At 38.6% G+C, this 25,390-nt stretch overlaps 1 protein-coding gene across 1 annotated transcript in view; it reads right to left on the minus strand.

The window, feature by feature from the left end:
* Positions 1–25,390, minus strand: part of Grip163 (gamma-tubulin complex component 6) — a 916,232-nt gene that overhangs the window by 608,618 nt on the left and 282,224 nt on the right. The window contains exon 11 of the mRNA XM_090384619.1: positions 23,196–23,403. Within this exon, the coding sequence (XP_090240745.1) occupies positions 23,196–23,403 (208 nt within the window). The remainder of the gene's footprint in view (positions 1–23,195; positions 23,404–25,390) is intronic.

Genomic DNA, 25,390 nt, shown 5'->3' on the forward strand with positions numbered 1-25,390 from the left:
TAAGAAAATATTAACCATTAATTCTTCTCACTAGTCAAAACTGTCACAATGTGTAGTGTGGTTCTGTTTATAGAGGAGGTATATCAGGACCATTCCTCTTTTATATTCATTCATTGTATATGATAAACTTCAGCTCTTGCTTTCTTCAACTGTATCAGATTAGCAGTTGTTGGGTATTTGCGAAATAAATTGCTAGGTGCAGAGAATGTCAAGAAATTAGGAGCCAACTCAGCATTCTGATAGGTGTCCATGAGAGCTTGAAGAGTCAAGTGGATGCACTCAAAGAAATTAAATGGAGGGAGGGCATTAAGTTCTCAGCTGCCCAACTCAATGCCAGAGCACATTCTTATGCACCAGGCAACACAGCAGCAACCTTCAGGGCAGAATGCGCTGGTCCTACAGGAGCTAGTTATTGTTGGTGACTCAACTGTCAGGGAAACGGGATATATATAGTGCAAAACGAATAGGTGGAATAGGACCAGGGTATGTCTGCCAGGGACAAAGGTTTATGATTGTAGAGCAGATATCGTCTTTTAATGGCACAAAAGGCGATTTTGTTGTAAACGTTGGCACTAATGACACTAAGCATAGGAGACTATGGATTTACTAAGATTTACTAAGCTGAAACAAAAGTTGCAAGTTAGGGTTAAATTTGAAAGTATCTGCAATCTGCCCAGACACGATAGGAGGGGGGTATATGATGAGAGACTTGTCAATCAATTCGGCCCTGAAGAGATTGTGCAGGGTTCAAGGGGTAGAATTTTTCTTAGTGTGGTCTATGCTTGATAACAGGTCAAACTGCTTCTGCAGGGATGGGATACACTTAAATAGAAGTGTTGCAAGAATATTTGCTCATGCTATCGAGGCAATGTTAGGCGGGTTGGAAAACTGCTAGAATTGGGGGAGTTCACAGACTAATAGATTAACAGTAGCAGCAGGCAGAGGTGTAAATGATTTTGCACTGCTTCTATTGAAATGAGCAGCAGCCCAAAAAGCCAGATTCTGGGGATTTCATGAACTGCAAGGGTGGGGGGGGGGTTCTTGAAACAAGTAAATACATGGGCCATGTTAGGGTAACTAAGAATAAGAACAGATGCATGTATACTAGCATGGACACCAATGCTACGATTATAAATTTGATGAATATGATGAATATGAATATAAATTTGATGAATATAAAGTGCTGGTTAAGACATCCAAAGCAGATATTGTTGGGATATCAGAGACATGCTGCCACTCAGATATAATTGTTCCAGAATTGGAATTTAGGGAGTACAATATGTACAGAAAGGATAGACAGCATAGGAAGGGATGAGTGGTTATGCTGTTAGTTAAGAAACAAAATCTAAGGATGTGCACAGAGTTGACAAAGATGGATGCAATGTTAATTCAGTTTGGTGCGACATAAACACTGGGAAAGCAAAAGTGAGGGTAGGAAAGACTCTGATGTCATTCCTACCCTCATTGTACTCATCAGAGGCCCAATGACTCTGATGAGTACAATGAATAATTATACAGAGAAATAGAGTGAATCAGTAAATCAGAGTGTCTTATAATTAGCGGTTTTAGCTTCCCAGATATAGACTGGAACATGTGGGTTGGTCACTCACACACTAGCAAGGCTTTTGTGGATTTATTGGATAATTGTTTTCAACAGCAGCATGTTAGAGTGGAAAAAAGAGGGAGCAACACACTTGATCTGATTATCAGCAGCAGTGTCAGATCAGGATAGGGACACCGGGCAAGTGCCTCCCTGTAATTTTTTGGAAAATATACAATCGTTTAATTCCCTTTAGCCACAAAATATTTTCCTTTTTTTTTTTCATTGTTAACATAGGATTTTATCTATTTTTGCATTGTGATCAGCAATTTTCAACTGACTACAGTTGGCAACACTAATGCTAATGTGATCGAATTTCAAGAGCACAAAATGGAGCCACTCCAGTCATTTTTTTCTGGATCTGCCATTGATCAGCAGTGATTATTCGTGCGTTAAAAATTTACAGATCTCTGCTCCTCTCTCCAGCGCGCAAGAACAAAGTTATAAAGAAAATGACGAAGAGACCCACCGCAAACAGAAGTACAGTACAAGGAAAAATACAATTCAATCCAAAAAGAATAAACGAACAAAATTTATCATACCAAACAAAGTTCCTGGCGTGCCCTGGTAAAAATGGAAGGCAACAAAAAACCTTGGAGTTTGGTTCACAAGCTCATATGGAACAAAGTAGGGTCCACGGATATCAAGAAGTTTTCTTCTAGCTCCTCTCGGGTACCATTCTGTTATTTTCTTAATCCATCTGTCATCATGTCTTTGAGCTATGTGTCCTGCCCAAGACCATTTCAGTTCTTTAGTTTTCATAAGAATGTCCTTTACTTGAGTTTACTGCCTAATCCATGTGTTTCATTTCTTATCCAAAAGTCTGATTCCCAATATAATTCTTTCCATTCTTCGCTGTGTAGTTCTCAGCTTCTCTTAAATTCTTTTGGTGAGTGCCCAATTTCACTTCCATAAGTCATGATGGGGAGTATACATTGGTTCATTATTTTACGTTTCAGACAAACTGGGATATTGCTCCTCAGTATGTGACTATATTTCCTGAATGCTATCCATCCAAAATTTATACTTCTCTTGACTTCCAGCCATTTATCATTATTATTACAGCTAATGACTTGTCCCAGATAAGTATATGATTCCACCTTTTCAATTACTGCTCCTTCAATCATTATATCTCTTTCTGTGGCATACTTGTTCATTTTTACTTTTGTTTTAGCCATATTCATCTTTAGTCCAAAATCCTTACTAACTCTGCATAACTGATTAAGTTTTTCTGCTAATTCTTTAAGATCGTGGCTTATGACCACAATGTCATCTGCAAATCGTAAATGGTTTAGGTACTCTCCATTCACATTGACTCCTTTCTGCAACCAGTCTAATGTACTGAAAGTTTCCTCAAGCGCAGCAGTGAAAAACTTCAGAGATATTGTCTCTCCTTGTCAAACTCCTTTCTCAATTTTAAATTGACTACATCTTTGTCTAGTCTAATAAAGGAGGTAGCATTCACATATATTTTCTTCAAAATCATAATATATCTGGTATCTATGCCTTGTCTTTCCAGTGCCCGAAACATTGCCTTATGCTGTATAGAGTCATATGCCTTTTCATAATCCATAAATGCCAGGCATAATGGTGTTTTATATTCATTTGCTTTCTCAATTAGCTGTGACATTACGTGAAGGTGATACACCATTGAAAATCCCATCCTAAAGCCAGCTTGCTCTTTCAGCTGATTCTCATCAAGTATTCTTTCTAATCTGTTTCTACTTAGCATTGTGAACAACTTGTGGATTTGGGATAACAAGCTAACTGGTCTATAATTTCCAATTTCTGAATTATCTCCTTTCTTATGCAGCAAAATTTTGATTGCATTATTCCACGCCTTAGGCATCACACCTTTTCTAGTGCATTTTGTGAACAGTCTGGACAGTTTTTGAGCTATGTCTCTTCCTCCAAATTTTAACAATTCTAGAGTAACTTCATCTTTCCCCGGGGCTTTCTGATTCTTCATTTTCTTCAACGCATGTTCTACCTCATCAGGAAGGATATCAGGTATATTGTAGGTGTTACTAATTTGCAATCCATCTTCCCCACTGCTGGCATCATTCCCTCGCTCCTTATATAATTCTCTATAGTAGTCTTCTGCTATTTGAATTATGCCTTCTCTGCTATTTATAAGTAAACCATCACTATTCTTGTTTCAGTATCATTTGTCTTTCTGTATGACTGCTCATGGCTGTTGATTTAAATCCTTTGTTTTCCATTAATGTTTGTTCTACTTTTCTTGTGTTAAATTTTCTTATGTCCTCTCTGAGTCTCTTTCTAATGGCTTTGCATAACTCAGTATACTCAATTTTCTCCTTGTCGGTGTTTTTTTTGCTCTTCTTTTGTTGTCTTCGGTTCATCATGACAAGTATTTCTTGACTAATTTTTTCTTATTTGGATTTCTTTTTACGTATACGTTTCTTGGGCTTTATCACTTTCAGAAAGTTGTGATATTCCTCATTGATATCATGGTTCTGAGCAGTGTGCAGAAGCTCAAACTTGTTCTTAAGTTCCAGTGCATACTGCTTTTTCTCCTCTTCTGTTATCTCAAAGACCTTTGTATTATTTACTCGAGTCAGTTTTTTCCTTTCTTTTCTTATATCTATATCAAGTGTGCATCTTAACATGCTGTGATCACTTCCAACATTTCCCTTGTTCAATAAAGTAACATCATTCACAATATATCTGCTGTTAGTGAGGATGAAGTTGATTTCATTAGTTGTTAATCCATTTGAGCTCTTCCATGTCCACCCTTTTCTTGAAAAAATTGTTCATTACTGACATTTTTCAACTCTTTCATTTCTTCAAGTCTTTCAACTCTTTCATTTCTTTCACAAATTCCAAAATTTCCTATAGTTCCCTTTTCTGCACTGTTTTGTCTCTTTCCAACCTTAGCATTGAAGTGCCCCATAATGATAGTGTAGTGAGTTTTCTGTTCATCTAGAAGACTCTCAATTTCGGAGTACATTTCTTCAACCTCTTTATCATCATGGCTCGAAGTTGGTGCATAAATCATTATATCCTTTAGAAATCCTGAGTAGTAGTAGTCTTGACATCACCAAGGGTGTCAAGACTACTACTCAGGATTTCTAAAGGATACTTTTGAATTCCAAAATGTTGTTTTTTATATATCTTTATGGACCAGAAAGCCAACTCTACCTTCACTCCTTTCACTGCTTCCATTGGTGTACAGCAGTTTTCCACTTGATAAACTTATGAGTGATTAATTTCTTTTTCTTGTACTAGCCAAACCAATATTCAAATTCACATTTTCTAATTCCTTTTCCAGCTCTAATATTCTGTCTTCACCGATGAGCGATGTTACGTTGTAACAGGCCACGTTCAGTTTCCGTGCATGGCAGCCTCGTCATACTCAGAGATTCTAAGCACCCTCTGCTTCCACTCTGATGCTTTCCCTGCCGTAAGAGAGGGAGTGAAAGCCGCTGGGAACTGAGGGCCATTTGTTTCATCGTGCTGTTATGTGCTGGAGGTTTTGGTCTATTCCTCTTCACGTGTGGCGCCTCCGTAGCCAGGTGGGAAGGAGCGGCAGTGCGTAGAACACGCTTCTTGATTAGACCGGGGTTCGAGCCCGTCACCACCAAATACGGAGGATGCGGAAAGGTCAGGGAATGACCACCGCATATCCCGGAGCAATATGGCCTTAGTTGCTAATGCTCCTAAAAAAAAAAAAAAAACCAAAAAAACCAAAACCTCTTCACGCTGACCATGCATCTTGAAGAGAACCACTCTACACATTCGTTGCCACCTAAGTGATGTAACAGGGCTCACCATCGAGAAGGTGTGCATGAGAGGATTTTAGTCAGGCAGGCCAACCAGACTTCTCCTAAATCTTCTGAAATAGAAAGATATTGGATCCATCAGTGTTTTAGACTGGGTGTCTCAAAACACACAGAATGCCAGTTCCCTTCTAAGCCCCACAGAAGCATATGACAGATATCAGCTGGTCTGTAACCAAGTCACAAAGGAGGTTAGTCAGGCAAAGGCAGATTACGAGAAATATTTGACAAAGGTTGCAAAGAAAAACAGCAAAGAGCAAAACAGCTTTACTTTTGTAAACTCTAGAAGGAAATGGGATGAATCAGATTGGTCCACTTCATATCAATGGTTCAATTGTTAATGATCCTGCTCAGGTAGCTAACAAACTAAATGAATATTTTGCATCTACATTCACACATGAGGAGTTATTCAGGAAGGGGAATGCCACAGGTGAATTTGGCAGTAAGCTCGGTAATCTTGTAATAACTGAGAGTAAAGTGGAGGAGAAATTGTTGAAGATAAACATAAGAAAGGCACCGGGGGTGGATGGAATCTATCCAGTTATATTAAAGGAGGCAGCAAAGGAAATAAGTAAACCCTTAACCATAATTATGAGAGCTTCCTTAGACTCAAGGGAGGTACCCATGGACTGGAAATGTGCAGATGTGACCCCGATCATAAAAGAGGATCAAAGGGAGACACAGGTAATTACAGACCTGTTAGTTTAACTTCTGTTCCAGGGAAGTTAATGGAGGCACTGGTTAAAGAATCATTGCAGAATCATCTAGATACGACTTCAGCCATAGCTCGGACACAGCATGGGTTTGTTAAAGGGAAGTCTTCGCCTCACCAATTTGATTGGATATTATGATGTAGTCACAAAGGAACTGTATGCAAAGAATAATTTTGATATCATATATTTGGATCTTAGAAAGGTTTTGATACTGTTGCACATGGAAGACTGCTGCACAAATTGAGCAGTGGGGCATTGGACGCGAATTTCTGCTATGGATAAAGAGACGGTTGAGTGGGAGAAGAGAGAGAGTGGTAATCAATGAACACTGCTCTTCGTGGACTAATGTTATTAGTGGAGTCCCCCAGGTTTCAGTGTTGGGACGATTGTTGTTTTTTGTATTCATTAATGATGGTATATCAGGCTTAATGTCCAAGTTTGCAGCCTATATGAAGGTCAGGAGGGTTGTTAATTAAATTAAATTAAATGTTCTGTTTATACTCCGGGACGACCAAACGGTCAGAGGAGTTCAAAACGTGGTAGTAGTAGTGGCATGTGATGCAAGAAAGCAAGCGTATGAGCTTATGCAGCATCAGACAAAAAAAAAAAAATCACACCATTCCCTCCAAATGCCTGTCCAGTTCCTCCTTAAATTTATTCAACCTATCAACTTCCACAACGATAGACGGAAGTTTATTCCAGCAATTAACCACCCGCTTGCTGAAGGCAAATTTCCGCACATTTCTTCTACCTCTGTCCTTTCTTAATTTGAATTTATGTCCCCTTAGGTTCATAATCTGAACAAATGGAAGGATCCCATCAGAATTCAGCGTGCTCAACCCATTCAAGGCTTTATACACCTCAATCAGATCACCGCGCAGGTGCCTAGTCTCAGCTACTGCAATTTGCAGAACTTAAGCCTCTCTTGGTAAGAGGATCCCTTCATTCCCCTCACCAATCTTGTTGCCCTTCTCTGTACACACTGAAGCAAATCTACATCCTTTCTAAAATGAGGCCTCCAGACCTGTACGCAGTACTCAAGGCGTGGCCTGACCATTGCCTTATACAGAGGGACAATCACCTCCTTCTCCCTGCTAGCAAAATTCCTATATATCATTGACAAAACCCCATGACCTGCCCTGGCAGCCTGTCTGCATTGCTCAGAAAACTTCATATCTGACTGCACAATTACTCCCAGGTCTTTTTCATATTCTACCACCTTAAGTGTAGTACCATACAGTTGGTACGTTTCTCTGGGGTTACTTCTACCCATATGCAGTACTTTGCATTTGTTAAGGTTAAACTTCAGTTGCCACTTCTTAGCCCATCTGCCCAAATTATCTAGATCCTGTTGCAGTAGCACACTGCCATTGCTGTCAGCAACCCTGCCAACCTTTGTATCATCTGCAAACTTCGACATTAAGCTTGATATACCTTCATCAATATCATTGATAAATATACAAAACACCAGTGGACCCAACACCGAACCCTGTGGGACTCCACTAATCACATTAGTCCACGAAGAGCAGCACCCATTGATTACCACCCTCTGTCTTCTCCCACTTAACCATCCTTTTATCCATTGTAGCAACTTACCCTTAATACCATTCTGCTCCAAATTGTACAATTGGAGGGTAGACAGAATACAAGAAACAGCACCGTATTCAGCAGTCACGGGCTTGAACCCTGGTCACTCAAGGCACGTGTACTTATGCACGCGGGCACCTGACCACAAGGCCAAGGCTGCTGCAACAGGATTTATAAAAGTTGAACAGATGGGCTGAGATGTGGCAAATGAAGTTTAACATTGAGAAATGTAAAGTATTGCATATAGGAAGCAGTAACTGGTCTCTTGCCAAAGCTATTGGCCGCAACTTTTGCCCATCTCTGCTCCCACCTCTGTCCAAGCCAGATGGTTCCTTGTCACTTCAGCCAAAAGCTGACCTGCTAGCATACCATTTTTCTTTCAACTCATGCATTAACAATCTTGGTAAAACACCTCCCACTATTCCCAACATTCTCCATTCAATGCCTCCTGTGGTCTTCCGTCAAAAGGATGTCAGAAGGATTTTGACGAATATTGATGCTAAGAAAGCACCAGGTCCTGATGGTATTTCTCCACTTGTTCTCAAAACCTGTGCTCCTGAACTTATTGCTATTCTTTGCCGCCTTTTTTTCACTTTCTTATTCCAAACGTGTTTTTCCTTCTGCTTGGAAATTATCCAGCCAGTTCCTAAAAAGGGTGAGAAATCTCTCCAATCCAATTATCGTCCCATTGCAGTTACTTCTACTCTTTCTAAAGTAATGGAGAAATCAATTAACCGCCAAATTTTAAACTACCTAGAAACCTTCCATCTGATCAATGATCGCCAGTATGGATTCCGTCGGTGTCGATCCACTGGTGATATTCTGGCTTATGTTATCCATTTATGGACTAATTCAATGGAAAGGTTCGGTGAAACACAACTAGTTGCTCTTGACATCTCAAAGGCTTTCGATCTTGTTTGGCATAAAGGTCTTCTAAACAAGCTTCCATCTTATGGTTTGCCAACTGTTTTTAGTAATTGGTTATCCAGTTTTCTCTCTGATCGCTCACTGAGGGTGATTGTAGATGGCTCTCTGTCTTCTAACTTCTCCACTAATGCCGGTGGTTCCACAAGGTTCAGTTCTTTCCCCCACTCTTTTCCTCTTGTATATTAATGATCTTCTTCCATTGACTGGAAATCCTATAAATAGTTTTGCCGATGATAGCACATTGCATTCCACTTTCCATTTTGAGAAACCCTGTCCTCCTCAATCAGCTTCAACTTCTCGTTAATCTGCTATCAATTCCTTAAATGCCGATCTTCAGGTAATTCTCCAGTGGGGCAAAGACAACTTTGTTGATTTCAATACTTCTAAAACTCAGTCTTGTCTTATATCTCGCAAAAAGGATTCTTCAGCTCCTATGCTTATCTTTAGTGATACTCCAATTTCTAGGCAAAATGATATATCTCTTTTGGGGATTATCCTGACTTCTAATCTCTCTTGGCACAAGCACATTACAAATATTGCTTCTTCTGCATCTAAAAACTTTAGTTTTCTCTTTTGCTCTCGACGTTACTTTTCTTCCAAACAGCTGCTCACTCTGTATAAATCGCAAAGTTGGGTGGTGCCCCCAAAACCTCTCTCAGGCTTCTTGATTCCATTCAGAAGAGGGCAGTTAAGTTAATTAATGACTCATCTCTAACAGAGTCTCTCTCCACTCGCTGTCTCATAGACGCACTTCATGCTGCATGCCTCTTCTACAGATACTTCCATGGGCACTGTTCTTCTTAATTAGCTTCTATAATTCCTGCTCTCTCTCTCTTTCTTTCACAACAGTCCGAACACGTGCCACCACTAGCCAACATCCATTTACTGTCCAACTTGAAACTCACAGAACCAACTTTTCATCTTCCTCATTTATTCATTCAACTACCGTTTTCTGGAACAACCTTGCTTCATACGTATTTCCTGAAAATCAGTCTACAGAAGTTCAAGTCCAATGTCAACAAATATCTTCTTTCGTCTTCTCAACCTCCAACCCAAGCACGGTACTAAGTACTATAGGTTCTAACACCTCTCGTGTTTGGGGTTTACATGAAAAAAAAAAAAAAAAGTAAGTAACACCAGAGCAATGTATCAACTGTGTAGTACTACACTGACAATGGTACAGAATGAAAGGGCCCTGGGGGTAATTGTGCAGGCAGATATGAAGTTTTCTGAGCAGTACAGACTGTCTGCAAGAGTAGCTCATGGTGTCTTGTCAATGATATACAGGTATTTTTCTACCAGGGATAAAGAGGTGATTATCCCCTTTTATAAGGCAATGGTCAGGCCACGCCTTGTGTACTGTATACAGATCTGGAGGCCTCATTTTTGGAAGAATGTAGAGCTGTTGGAATAAGTACAGAGAAGGGCAACAAGATTAGTGAATGGAACAAAGGGTTGCTCTTATGATGAAAGGCTTAAGTTTTGCAAATTACAGTGTCTGGAGACTAGGCACCTGCAAGGTGATCTGATTGAGGTGTATAAAGCCTTGAATGGTTTGAGCATGCTGAATGCTGATAGGAATCTTCCTCTTGCTCAGAATAATCGCCTGAGTGGGCATAAATTCAAATTGAGGTAAGACAGTTATAGGATAGATGTGCAGAAGTTGCCTTTAGCCAGTGGGTGGTTGATTGCTGGAACAAACTTCCATTGTTGTTGTAGAAGTTGAAAGCTTAAACAGATTCAAGGCAGAACTGGACAAACATTTGGAGCAAGTGAATGGGTGAAATGAGAAGGGGTGTGTGTGGTTTTTTTTTTGGCTGATCCTATATAAGCTTGCTTTCTTATATCATGTGACCTTGCTAATGCTAAATGCTAATATGAAAAAACGCTAACTATTCAACACTTGTCTTAACGAAGGCTCCTTTCCTACACATTGGAAACACGACAACCTGAGGCTTTTACCCAAAGATTCAAATCAACCCACTGGTACAGCAAAAGCATACCATCCACAATTGCTCTATTACCAATATTAGGAAAAGTATTTGTGAAGTTACAGCTCACCTGTCTTCAGTCTGTCTATAAAACCAAAGGAATTGCTTCCACACACTCCAGTTTGGCTTCAAGCAGGGGTGCTCAACTATTGATACACTACTGGAAACTACTCAGCTAGCAGATAATTCTAATGCCTGTTACGTACTGGCATTTTTATATATTTTAAGGGATCTTTTGACACCGTATGGAGTCCAGGGATCCTGCAGCGAGTTAGAATATTTGGCTGCTCCTTCAATATCTTCAAATGTCTTACAGATTACTTCTCTAACAGAAAATTTTTCATAAAAACAAAATTTCATAGTATCACAAGCCAACTCACCAGGGGCTGCCTCCAGGGCTCTGTTCTGGGGCCAGCTGTTTGGAATATGATTCTGGATGAACGGCTTCTGCAGGACTTCCCCCATACCACACAGCTCTCATATACAGCAGAGATGGGGGAAACCCTGTTGCCATCAGACAATTAACACAATAACAACACACACACACACAGCTCTCATATGCAGATGACCTAGCTGCATATATCACTGTTGGGGGGAACCAACCCCTGGTGCCATCACACAATTAACACCACACAGCTCTCATATGAAGATGACCTAGTTATCATTGTTGAGGGGCCCTACTCGAGCAGCTATTGAGACCAGAGGCAACACAGTCTTGAATGCCCTGTCAGTTTGGGCTGAAGAGAATAAGCTGGAAATCACTACAGATAAAAGTAGAACCCGACTTCTTAAAGGATGTCTTGACATCAACAAACCACCAACCATTCATTATAAAGGACATGCAATCAAGAATCAACATTCATTCAAATATTTAGGTATAACATTCATGCTACATCTAAAGTCCATGAAAGAGAAGGCCAAAAATTATATCACTATTCTTGCTCACTTAGCATTAGCATTAGTAGAGGCATTTGATGCAAGAAAGCAAGCATATGCAGCATCAGCCAAAAGAAAAAAAAATAATAATAAATAAAAAAATAAAAAATAACCACTTACACTTCACCCCTCTGTTCGTTCGAAATACCTGTCCAGCTGAGCCTTAAACTTATTTAGGCTCTCAACTTCCCCAACAAGGGATGGAAGTCTGTTCCACCAACCAACCACCCGCTGGCTAAAGGCAAATTTCCTCACGTCTACCCTACATCTGTCTTTCCTCAATTGGAATTTATGCCCTCTCAGGTGATTATTCTGAGCAAGAGGAAGAATCCCATCAGCATTGAGCATGCTCAAACCATTCAAGGCTTTATACACCTCTATCAGATCACCTCACTGGTGTATAGTCCACAGACACTGTAATCTGCAAAACTTAAGCCTATCTTCGTAAGAGCACCCCTTTGTTCCATTCACTAATTTTGTTGCCCTTCTCGGTACTCGTTCCAGCATCTCTACATCCTTCTTGAAATGAGGCCTCCAGACCTGTATACAGTACTCTAGGTGTGGCCTGACCATTGCCTTATACAAGGGAATAATCACCTCCTTATCCCTGCTAGAAAAATTCCTATATATCATCGACAATACACTATGAGCTACTCTTGCAGCCCGTCTGCACTGCTAAGAAAACTTCATATCTGCCTGCACAACCACCCCCAGGTCCCTTTCATTCTCTACCACTGTCAGTGTAGTACCACAGAGTTGATACGGTCCTCTGGGAGTTGCTGTTTCCCCATACGTAGTACTTTACATTTGTCAATGTTAAACTCATTTTCCACCTCTCAGCCCATCTGCTCAACCTTTCCCGATCCTGTTGCAGTAGCATAGTGTCAGTAGTGTCCTTGACAACCCCGCCAACCTGCGTATCGTCTGCAAACTTGGACATTAAGCTTGATATACCATCATTAATATCAATTATAAATACAGAAAACAATAATGGACCCAATACTGAACCCTGAGGGACTCCACTAATAACATTAGTCCACGATGAGCAGTGTCCATTGATTACCACTCTCTGTCTTCTCCCCCTCAACCACCTCTTTTATCAATAGCAGCAATTTGCCTCCAATGCCACACTGCTCCAATTTGTGCAGCAGTCTTCCATGTGCAACAGTATCAAAAGCCTTTCTAAGATCCAAGTATATAATATCAAAGTTATTCCCTGCATCCAGTTCTTTTGTGACTGCATCATAGTATCCAATCAAATTGGTCAGGCAAGACTTCCCCTTAACAAAACCATGCTGTGTCTGAGCTATAACTGAAGTCTTGTCTAGATGATCCTGCAGTGCTTCTTTAACCAGTGCCTCCATTAATTTTCAGGGAACAGAAGTTAAAACTAACAGGTCTATAATTACTTGTGTCGCCCTTTGATCCTCTTTGTGAATTGGTGTCACATTTCCACATCTCCAGTCCATGGTTGAGTCCAAGGAAGCTCTCATAATTATGGCTAAGGGTTTCCTTTCTTCCTTTGCTGCCTCCTTTAATATAACTGGATAGATACCACCCCAGGTGCTTTTCTTGTATTTATCTTCAACAATTTCTCCTCCACTTTACTCTCAGTTATTACAAGATTCTCTAGCTTACTGCCAGAGTTGAATACACCTCTGGCATTCCCCTCGCTGAATAACTCCTCATGTGTGAATGTCGATGCAAAATATTCATTTTGTTTGTTAGCTACCTGAGCAGGATCATCAACAGTTGACCCATCGATATCAAGTGGACCAATCTGATTCATCCCCTTCCTTCTAGAGTTTACATAAGTAAAGAACTCTTTGCTGTTTTTCTTTGCATCCCTTGCCAAAGATTTCTCGTAATCTGCCTTCGCCTGCCTAACCTCCTTTGTAACTTGGTTACAAATCAACTAGTATCTATCATAGGCTTCTGTGTCACATTTGTATGTATCCCATGCATTTTTCTTCTCTGCCATATGTCTCATTAGTTCATCTGACATCCGCTTAGGCCTAAACCCTGAACAATATTTCTTAGTTGGTATGTAAAGCCTAGTAGCTTCCAAGATAAGCTCTTTGAATGCTTCCCATTTTGAATTTGCTGTTGGTAACATCATCAGTTGGTCCCTCTGTATAGAATTTAAATACTGTCTCAGTCCATCGTAGTCGCCTTTACAAAAGCCACTTCACCCGCAAAGACTGCTGTCTTAAGGGATTTGTACTCCATCTTCTTTATTCAGCTGTTTTTGTAATGTTCATAACATATGGTTCCATCGTTTGTCCATCATCAGCACTAGGAATGTTATCCTGCAGATACAATGTATTAACAGGCTGTTGACCTCCAAGCGGCCTTCACAGGGCTTTCTCATGCTATTAGAAAGAACAGAGAAACTGAATTCCTGGGGTGAAAAACTATTGTTGATGCAGATCCAAACCAAGAACTCCAGCGTACTTGGCAAGAACTTGTTTCTCTCTGGCAAATCCATTGGTATGATTCTACCAAAGGCAGTGCTACCAAGCTATTTCTACCTAGTGTCTCCTTCCCCAATAAACAAAGACTTTGCTGGCTCTTCCCTAATTTAGATCTTACCTTTCTTCTGACAGGTATTGGTCATTCAAAAAGCAACTTCAGGACTTTGGGGTTGTACACGATGCCCATTGTGTATGTGGTGAACTGGAGGACTGACACCATGTAATGCCCTCATGCACTCGTGTAACATCTACCTGGACCTACGTAAGTAACTGTTACTGGATAAAAATTTAACCACACTTAGTCCAGAAAGCAACTTATTAAAATCAAAAGAAGTGTTTTAATTAGCTTTTAGCAGATATGCTGCAGCAGTCTTCAAAAGGCATTGGTATCATCTCTCCATGTGTGACCCCACAATATAGACATCCAGACATGACGGACATCCAGATAAGACGTTCCTGAAACTGCTATGATCTCTCCTTGTACCTGCTCTTCCATCACTGGCCACTATCAGAACTGCATGAACACCCAACTAGACATTTTCCTCGTTGGAATGACGTCACAACTGATAGCAATCAAACTCAGACAATTCCCAATTACACCTACCCAACTTTGCAGACCTCCCTTGTTCTGAAAGCTGACTTCCTTTCCCTGGACTTCGGTGGGTTCCCCGAGCAGGGGTGATTCCTACTTCTCCCTTCCCTCCACTTCTTTCTGCTGGAGGATGCCTTCTTTCCTCATCCTCCTCCAATTACCTAATCACTTGTACTATCTTCCTCACTTGCTTCCCTTTTTTTCTTTTTTCTTTTTTTTTTTGTCTCCGTCCAGAAAGCTCATCAAGAGTTCCTGTTAAATTACCACAAAAGATCATAACAGCAAGATGTGACGAGGGCAGAAATGTTTCAAATGAGTGGGTAGCTAATGCCAGGGAAACAAGCTTAAATAACTTCAACAGGTGTGTCAGGGTAGTTAACTATACAAGAACACTAAATCTTAATTGTCTATACAGTAATGGCAGGAGTGTCGTCAATAAAATGAGTGAATTTGAACTGCTGGTTGGGAGAAGAAATGCCGACATAATGGAGTTTAAGAAAAAGTGGTGCCACCTGGAAACGGGACGATGAGTTTCAGTATGGTATGTACAATGGATTTATGAAGGATGGGGAGGTGGGGGCCATGCTTTGCATCAAAAGCAGCCTGAGCAAGACTCAGACATTTTGCATGCTAGTACAGAATCTGTATGGTGTGAGATAGTTGGAAGCAAAGGTATAATGAGAGTGTTAGTAATCTAAAGGCCAGGTGATTGTGAAGGTTATGCTGAGATACATGCAAATGGAATGGGCAAGTAAGTGTGAATGTCTTATTATGGATGATTTAATTTGCCTCTAATTGAGTGGAGCAAATGGGAAGGAAACTTTACGTGGAGGACAAAATTTTTAAATCAACTGGATGATTGTTGTTTGTATCAACATCTCAGGGAAAGTACAAGGGAAAGGAAAATTCTAGACCTGATCATCATCCAATGAACCACATGAGATACTTGGGCTAACAGTACAGGAACCAATACAGGAAGTGATCCCAGAGTTCTATGGTGGATGATGAAGAGAGAGGTAGCAGTAGTTAAAGGAATAGGTTATAATTTCAGGAAAAGAAATTACAAAGGTGCTTAAGGTGCTACATTGTCTCTATTAACTGGGTAGATAGCTCACAGACAGTGAATACAATTGAATTATGGTATACCTTAAAAACATTAATCACAGAAGCCTTGAATGCATATCTATCAGTACTTTAAAAAAGTTTTCCTCCTAGTGATATTCATTCGAATTATTGCAATTACAAATGCAATTAATTATTGACAACTGCCTCCATAACGTTCACCAGCATGTGATCCTCTGTCTAACATCTGATGTGCCATTGTAACGTTTTTTGTATATTAATGAATATTGTATACAATATTTGTAAATAGTTTATTATTTTGTAAATACAGTAAACCCCCACTATTCGCGGGGGTTACGTTCCTGAGAAATGCTGCGAATACCGAAAACGCAAATATTGAGTTATGGCTCCCATAGTAATAAAGGGGTTCCATTCCAAAATATGAAATATATAAGAAAAACTAGTCTAAAATTTTGTCTATGTATGCATTATATGTACCTTCATAATATGACTATGTACATAGATAGTACGTAGTGAAATGCAAGCATAAGGCATCGAAATGAAAATAAAAAACAATTTAATATTAAATGTAATATTTATTAGAAATTTCAAACAAATCTTTCAATCCAGTGCCTTTGCTATAGCTAAAAAAAACTTATCGAGCCAGCGCTATCACCAGTTTCACTAAAGTGTTGATAAAGGTGTTTTGCCTTTTCACGAATGATGAGTGAACTTAAGGGAATTTTATTCTGAGTTCAGTCTTCTATCCACAGATTTAAAGCTTTTTCCATTTTTTCTAATTTAACATCACGAGTTACAGAGCAAATTTTTGAAACAATTAGCACGTTTTCACGGACACTATGGAGAATTTTTTCTTCCGATTTTTTGATTGATCGTACCGTTGACGCATTGATTTTATGTTTTGCCACTAAGGAGACACTTTCACCATTAGAAATTTTGTCTAATAACTGAATTTTACTCACTAATGTCATCACTTTCTTTGATCTTTTCACAATTCCCTTGTTATTTGTAGCCATATTTTTGTAGGGGTTAGAAAAGAATTTGTCCACAATAAAGTCACTTTCTTCCGTTAACACACTCAAAAAAAGTCTGTTTACACTAACACACTGCAAAACGGTACATTTTTCACTTTTGTAAGCATATCAATTTATAAATTGATAAATTTATTCAATTTATAAGCATATAAATTAAAAGCAAACGACGAAACATTCCATGCATAACACATACTGAACAAGGATTAGCGAGAAACAACCATGCTCCCGATTGTGTCACCCCTCTGCCCCCACCCACTGAGTGCTGTTTTGACTGGGAAAGATGATTTTAGCCACGCCCATGTTTTTTTATGGCAGAAAATGTTCACGGCGATTTAAAATCCACATTTTTTAGGTTTCATTTTATATTAAATCAGCGACCGCGAAACTGCAAATAGTGGGGGTTTACTGTATTTTAAATATTTGCATAGTTTGTAAATATTTCAATTAAATAATTTAGTCCTGTTCTTTCGGATGCAACAATATTCCTCATGCATTATGGAACCTGAAGCAAAAGGCCTTTTCCTAAGAGACCTATGTAAACGCAGGTAAATAATTACATAGTGATATTGGCTGAAGTCCAGTATAGTATACACTGGCAGGTAGTTTGATGAAAGCAAGGAAGATGGCGATAATTGACAGGTGAAGGCACCTCCCTTTACTGATTGTTTTGTGTTGTCAAGGAGAGGGCTTAGCTTAGGTAGGGTGTTTATTCCTCCATTCGGCTGTTTTAAAACGAGTTACCGATTTTGCAAAACAGCAGTAAATGTGGGGAAAAATACCCTAAACATATCAACCTAGGATGAGCAGGGAAAACAGTGGCATCTGTCAATCACTGCTTTGTTCCCGTCTGTTTGTCGAAATATGGGAGTCACAACTTGCCAATCGCTGCTTTCACACTGTTTTGCTTGCCACCATGTTGGAGGATGTACACCGTTCTGGATTTTCCCGTGATATTTATTTGACCTTAAGAATGCCGTGCACTACAAATGCACAGGTAAATAATTACATAGATCATATCCTGATTACATATCAACCAGTGCGTTTCAACAGGTGTGTCTTTTACATAGAAAAGATTTGACTTACTCCGCATACCTCTACATTTTACATAGAAAAGCGTGCGCAAGGCCCCCTAGTGTACCATTAAAAAAATACTCCACGAGTAGGATTTCAAGTTGGATGAATAATGCAGTTGCCAGATTACTTGAGCAGAAAAAGATGCTGGAAAAGTTACAGAGCAATAAAGGGTACTGAAGCCTATAACAGCTACAAATTGATCTGTAATTGAGCCACAGAAATGGTTAGACTGGCAAAGGCAGATTATGAGAACTCACTAGCAAAAATTGGGGATAAGGAATTCTTCACATATATAAATACAAAGAAGAGAAGGACAAATCAGATATGATCCTTATGTAATGGACATGGGATACTATTAGATACCCAGCTGATATTGCAGATGACCTCAACAGTTATTTTGCATCAATATTTACAGAAGAAAAACCCTTTGTGTCAATGAGAAATTATGGAAGTGAAGTTGAAAATATGTAATTAATGATAGTGACATTTCACGTGATTATTTAATGAAAAACTTTCATGTCTACAAGTGAGTAAGGTTCCTGGGTTGATGGCATATACCCTATAATTTTAAGGGAGGAGTGCTAATTATGAGAGCATCATTGGGCTCAGGAGAGATTTCATTGGATTGGAAAATTGCCAATGTATCTACAATACATAAGGGCGGTTCTAAGAATGAAGTGGGAAATTACCAAGCGGTCAGTCTAACTTCAGTAGTAGGGAAAATCATGGAGGCAACGATCAAGAGTGGAATTCAGGGTCATTTAGATATAAATGGAATTCTGAATGATACACGGCATGGTTTTGTAAAGTGAAAATCATGTTTAACAAATCTGGTTAGCTATTTTGACAGGGTCTGTCATGAGATCGATTTAGGGAATAATTTCAACTTGTCTATTTACATTTCAGCAGAGCATTTGACTCAGTCCCACATCAGCGATTACTTTATAAGCTGGAACAGGTTGGAATCACAGGGAAAATCCTTAGATGGATAGCAGGATAGCTTCAGGGCAGGAGCAGAGGGTTGTGATAAATAGTTATTCCTCAGATTGGATTAATGTAAGAAATGGGTTCCACAGGGTTCAGTATTGGGACCACTGTTGTTTTTGATTTTCTTAAATGACATCAATGAAGGGATAGAGGGCGTGATTTCTAAATTTGCAAATGATGTATAGATTGGTAGAGCATTTAATGATCACCACCAAGCAGAGCTTCTTCAGCAGAGCTTTTGTCTTGGATAGACTTCAGGGATGGTCAGAAAAGTGGCAGCTTTGCTTTAATCCAGCAAAGTGCAAGTTCTTACATCTGGGAAAACAGCAACCCCAAAATAACTTATACACTTGGTGGAGTTGAACTAGAGTCAAAAGCGGAAGAAAGGGACTTGGGAGTTACAATATGATCAGACGTGTTATTGTTATTTGGTTTTTTTTAAGGAGCATTAGCAACTAAGGCCATATAGCTCCGGGGATATGCGGTGGTCATTCCCTGACATTTTTGCATCCTCCGTATTTGGTGGTCATGGGCTCGGACCCTAGTCTAATCAAGAAGCGTGTACTATGCACTGCTGCTCCTGCCCACCTGGCTACAGAGGCACCGATCAGACGTGAAGTTCTCAGAACATTGTAGATAGGATTACAAGGAAGCCTCATGGTATCCTATTGATGATTTATCAAACATTTTCTAGTAGAGATAAGGATGTTATAATCCCATTATATAAGGTTATTGTTAGGCCACACTTGGAATACTGTGCACAAATATGGAGACCGCACCTAATGAAAGACATTGTGCTTCTTTAAAGGGTCCAAAGATGGGTAACTCGCCTGGTGAGATCGGCAAAAGGGCATCCACATAAGAAAAGACTTTGAATATGTGGGCTGCACAGCCTGGAAACTAGGCAGCTTATAGGAGACTTTATTGAGGTGGTCAAGGCTCCGAGAGGCAAAAGTAAAATGAATGTGGACGAAATTTTCACAGTTATAAATGATTGAAGAACTAGGGACCATAAATTCAAGTTACTAGGGGGGAGTGTTTCGACTGGATTGCATGAAGTTTTATTATAGCCAGCTAGTTAAAAATTAGTGGAATAAGTTACGTACATGGGTTGTTGAGGCTCACAGTTTGAGGAAATTCAAAGGTTACCTGGATAGTTACCGGGAGGAAGGAAATTCACTGCGTATTTCCTTTTCTTTTATTATTTATTTATTTTACTTAATTTTATTATTATTATTTTACTCCTTTTTTTTTTTTTTTTTTTTTTTTTGTTACTTTTGGCTGGTGAAGCATAAGCCTTAGGCGTCCTTGCACCATATGGCCATTACTAATACAAGTCGACTGTCACTAAATGTTGGGACCTGTGGGGTGCCAGATTAGTGAGTTTGCTGGATCACCGGTGGTTATATTAGCACATACAGTTTACCCAACAGCTAACTACCTAATCCTACCTTTAACACATTGACTGCCAAGCTAGTACAAAAAATATTTAGCAAATAATTTGTTTAGTAATTCTAAAATAAATATCGTAATGTCAGTGTTGTTGTTTTTTCACTTAAAATATCAAAAAAAGAGTATTTTTTTGGGTTGCATATACGTGGCCCAGTAGGTTACTTTATTTCTTGAGAAGCCGTGTTGGCCTCAAACGTGTGACGCTATTAAGGCATACATATGAAGGTCGTTTGTGATTAGTTTATTGCACGCACTGCAATAAAACTAATTGCGATAAAATAAACTCTGCGATAAAATAAACTCTCAAATATCACAATAAACTTCAACCATTATGGAAAATGTATGGTGTTTGCACTTTACACCACGAGAAGCTTCCTTTATGCATTGGAACCACGGCTAGGGCTAAATGTGAGCATAATAAATGCAAAAAACAAGTAGGAATGGCTTGCCAGTGTTTACGAGTTTGCGGCAACAGCTGATGCTGCAACCAATGCCACCAAAACAGCAGTGGCAGGTCAGTACGCCGACCCGGGAATTTTGAAATTACACAGAAATTATGTCCGAATTAGCGGTGGAACTGGATTACCGGTGGCCAGATTAGTGATGGTCGACCTGTACTAACCTACTAGCCTATTAATTCTGGTTGGGTCTTCCAACACCACCAGTCTTTTTTGAAGCAGGAGCCATCCTCAACCACCAGGATGTCCCTTTACAAATTTACACAATTCAAAGCACATGGGAAAGAAACCATATTCCTGTGATGTTACCTTGAAACCTAGGCTATAGGTATTGGATCCCAATGATGGTAATCTAGAAGCCTTGCAGCATCACTGGGAAGTTTCTTCAACACATACAGATGTCCATGTCAATGGGTCTGTATAAGAAATGGAAATAAAGAATTCACTGTACTGTCTGACAGGAAATACGAATACAAAAAGCTGGGCATTCCTGTTGATGTGCATTTGTACACAGTCTGGTGTTGTGGTCAGTTTCATTGGCAGTGCATGATGAGTGCCTAGACTACTCAAGAAGAGGCTAGTTGTATTTTGCTTCTTTTAGTCCTGGAAGGATTAACTTTGCCTCCCAGGTTTCTAGCCCTACCATGCAGAGGCAGTGCTGACAAGACCCAAGTGGTTGAAAGAATTAGTTGATTAGCAAATTTAATAATACATGCATAAAGAAAATAATAGTAAAGAATAATACGTGTAAAAAAAAAAAAAGAAAGAATTTCCTTTTGTGTTTTAACTTGTGACTTTTCAAGTGTAGAACTGCTTTAAATGAAAAACTCTTTAGGAGAAAGAAGACAATATAAACTGAAAAAGAACTTTAATCACTTTCAAGAGCATGATATAAATCACTCTGGATTTGCATGACCTTGAATTCAATGGGCAAACAAGGAAACTCAAGAAAGGGTGTAGACTCTAAATGAACCTGAAGTTCTCTATTAGAAAGAAAGTTTTAAAAAAAAAGAAGAAAATTATCTCTAAGACCAAAGTCTTGTAATATGACAAATCACCATGCAATTACCTTGCATTTCTGAATGTTAAACCCAAACTGCCATTTCTCAGCACATTTCCCTAATTTTTTCTAAATGTTTTTGCACAGCTTACCTTGATTACTATCATTACTCACCTGCCAACTTTGGCATCATCTGCAAACTTTGACATTCACACTGAAATACCTTCATCAATATCTTTAATAAATATAGAAACATAAAATAACATTATGTCCACAAAGAGCAGTGTCCATTAATAACCATTCTCTGCCTTCTAACACTCAACCATCCCTTTATCTATAGCAGTAACTTGACATTAATGCCACACTTCTCCAATTTTTCAGCAATGTTTTATATGCAACAGTAGCAAAAGCTTTCCTGATGACCATGTATAGGATATCAAAATTATTTTTTGCATCTAGTTCCTTCTTTTACTGTATCACAGTCAAACCTGATTGCTCCTTAACAAATCAATGCTGCAGCTGCATTATAACTGCATTCCTGCCTAGATGGTCCTCAATTACTTTTTTAACCAGTAACTTCATTATTTTCCTTGGAACAGAAGTTACTCTAACAAGTTTGTATACTCATTTCATCCCTTGATCCCCCTTTATGAATTGGGGACACATTCGCACATTTTCATAAAGCCCTTTCCTGAATCCAAAGTTGTTCTCATAATTATGGCTAAGGATTGCTTACCCTCCTTTGCTGCCTCACTTAATATAATTGGATAGATACCATCCACCACAGGTGCCTTTTTATACATTTAACTTCAACAATTTCACTTTCCTCTCAGTTATCACAAAATCATTTAACTACCTGTTAGAGTTTGATAAACTTGTGTGAAAATACCTATTCAGTTTGTCAGAAACCTATGCAAAATCACTAGCACTTAAACATCAATATCAAGTGAATCAGCGTAATTCAATTCATTACTCTTGCTGTTAACATAAGTAAGAAAGTCTTTGCTGCTTTTCTTTACATTCTTTGCCAGAGATGCTAATCTGTAGAAATAGCAGCATCAATAGAAGCCCTCCCTCCCAATATCTACATGTGTGCACATCAAGGGGTACCGACAGTAAAATATTGCTGATGTTAATAAAATATTTTCCTATATGCATTAGGCATAAAATCTATGTTTTATAGCATTTTCTTTCATTTTCAGAAAATGATTTTTTTTTTTTTTTTGCAAGAATGACTCAGACCAGGGAAACAGGAGCTTTTAAAATAACTCAATACTTAAAGGGTTAATTAAAGTTTTAGTTACAGACTTATTTTAAGATTTGCAGTTTCATTTATAGTTCTCTTATACAAGTTCAGTAAAGATAAGAAATTTTGGCTTACATTTCCACTGTATTCCTTTCTTTTGTAAACTTATTAACTTAATTTACACATCCATACTAAACATATTTCAAAATTAAGCAACTAAAAGAAACAAAACATTACTTACCTCCATGAAGTAAAAAATATCTGAAGGAATCCCCATTAATAAATTTAACACTGCATATATTAAACACTGTTCAGTGACACAGACTCGGACACTATTTAAAAACACTGGATCCATAAGACATAATTCATTTAATTCAGCACGATGCAATACACTAGCTGCTTCTGAATCAGCTTCTGTTATATAAGGTTTTTCTTTGTGAACAGAATAGCTACATTAAATTAAAATCGGTATCATAAAGTGAAACCAAGTTAAAATAAAAATTCTAATTAATTTTCTATTGCAAATTCAATACCAAAGTGAGTGACTAAAAACTAAGTACAATTCTTGCTCCATTTAAGCATAAAAAAAGAATAACATCCAAGGAACACACACACTGTTAACAAACATATGAAGAAACCACAGAATAATCATATACACGATGTGAAATATCAATATACTAATGATGTAAAGGGTATTTTAGTAGCAGTATAAGCTGAGAAATGTAATGCATTACATTCAGTTTCAAGTGAAATAGCATGAGGAACAGCACTCAGCACATTTGAAGAGAAAAGAAAAATAAAAAGAGTTGTCACTTGGTTTGACTTTGATTCTGAAAGCTTTGTTCATGCTGGCAAAGTTAATGTATAGTTATCTAAGTTTGCAAATGATATGATGGTTGGCAGGGTTGATAATGTTGGGAATCAAGGAATCAAGGTAACCGAGATAAATTAGGCAGATGAGCTGAGAAATGGCAATTGAATTTTAACAATGATAAATGCAATATATACAACATATGGACTGCAGAAATCCCAGAAAAACATACCAATTAGGTGTAACCACATTGAAGACAATGGAGAATGAAAGGGACTTGGGAGAAACTGTACAGTCTGACATGAAATTCTCTGAGCACTGAAGCCACCAAAACAACTCATGGAATTCTGTCAATGATATACAAGAACTCTGCCAGCAGGGACACAATCATTAGCATTAGCATTAGTAGAGGAATTTGATGCAAGAAAGCAAGCTTATGCAGCATCAGCCAAAAAATAAAATAAATAAAAAATAACCACTTCCACTTCACCCCTCTGTTCATTCGAAATACCTGTCCAGCTGAGCCTTAAACTTATTTAGGCTATCAACTTCCACGACAAGGGATGGAAGTCTATTCCACCATCCAACTACCCGCTGGTTAAAGGCAAATTTCCGCACATCTATCCTATATCTGTCTTTCCTCAATTTGAATTTATGCCCACTCAGGTGATTATTCTGAGCAAGAGGCAGTATCCCATCAGCATTGAGCATGCTCAAACCATTCAAGGCTTTATACACCTCTATCAGATCACCTCGCTGGTGCCTAGTCCCCAGACACTGTAATTTGCAAAACTTAAGCCTTTCTTCATAAGAGCACCCCTTTGTTCCATTCACTAATCTTGTTGCACTTATCTGTACTCTATCCAGCATCTCTACATCCTTCTTGAAATGAGGCCTCCAGACCTTCCTTGCACCATATGGCTTATAATAATAATAAAACAATTTGCAGTTTCTGGTTTATTGGGCTTTTCAGTTAGTACAATATAATTATGAAAGGGTGGTAAACTTGATCTTACTGCATTTGCAATAATACTGATAGCTGGAATTCTGTGGGTTTTTAGGTTATTATGGTGTGAAATGTGTTTCCCCTTCCATGAAATCTTCAACCATATAAAAATCAAATAAATTTTCAGAATCTTCTCTTCATTTCTATTTTTTAAGCTTTATAAACTTGTCTCACTTGCGTAATTTGTGCATCCCATGTTCGTCGTTTGCTTGATTATCTTTTTTACTGTTTTAAATTTTACAATCCAACAAAAAAAGAAAGAAAATGTCTGTGAACAGAAATGTTTAAACCTGTGTCAGCAATTTTATTGGGTTTTAACTTTTTTTAGTGTTTTATTTAGAGACAGAGTGCTCTGCCCCATCCCAATTTTTTCCATAAGCCCTGTTGTTTTTAATGTGCGAAATACCATAACATGGAGATTTTTAGGAACACATGTACTACATTAAAGCAGAACTGACTGTATATGATAGTTCAGTGTCACACTGAACTGTTTATGACAGTTTAGTTTATGACAATTTCATGTATGAGACAGTTTTGTGAAAGATGGTGGCTACAGCAATTTGGTATATGCATGACAATTTGGTGTATCACACAGTGACCAGAAATCAATAATGAATTC

The sequence above is a fragment of the Mastigoproctus giganteus genome, chromosome 11, assembly GCF_048544385.1.
Source record: "Mastigoproctus giganteus isolate SK-2022 chromosome 11, ASM4854438v1, whole genome shotgun sequence".
Taxonomy (NCBI): Eukaryota; Metazoa; Arthropoda; class Arachnida; order Uropygi; family Thelyphonidae; genus Mastigoproctus; species Mastigoproctus giganteus.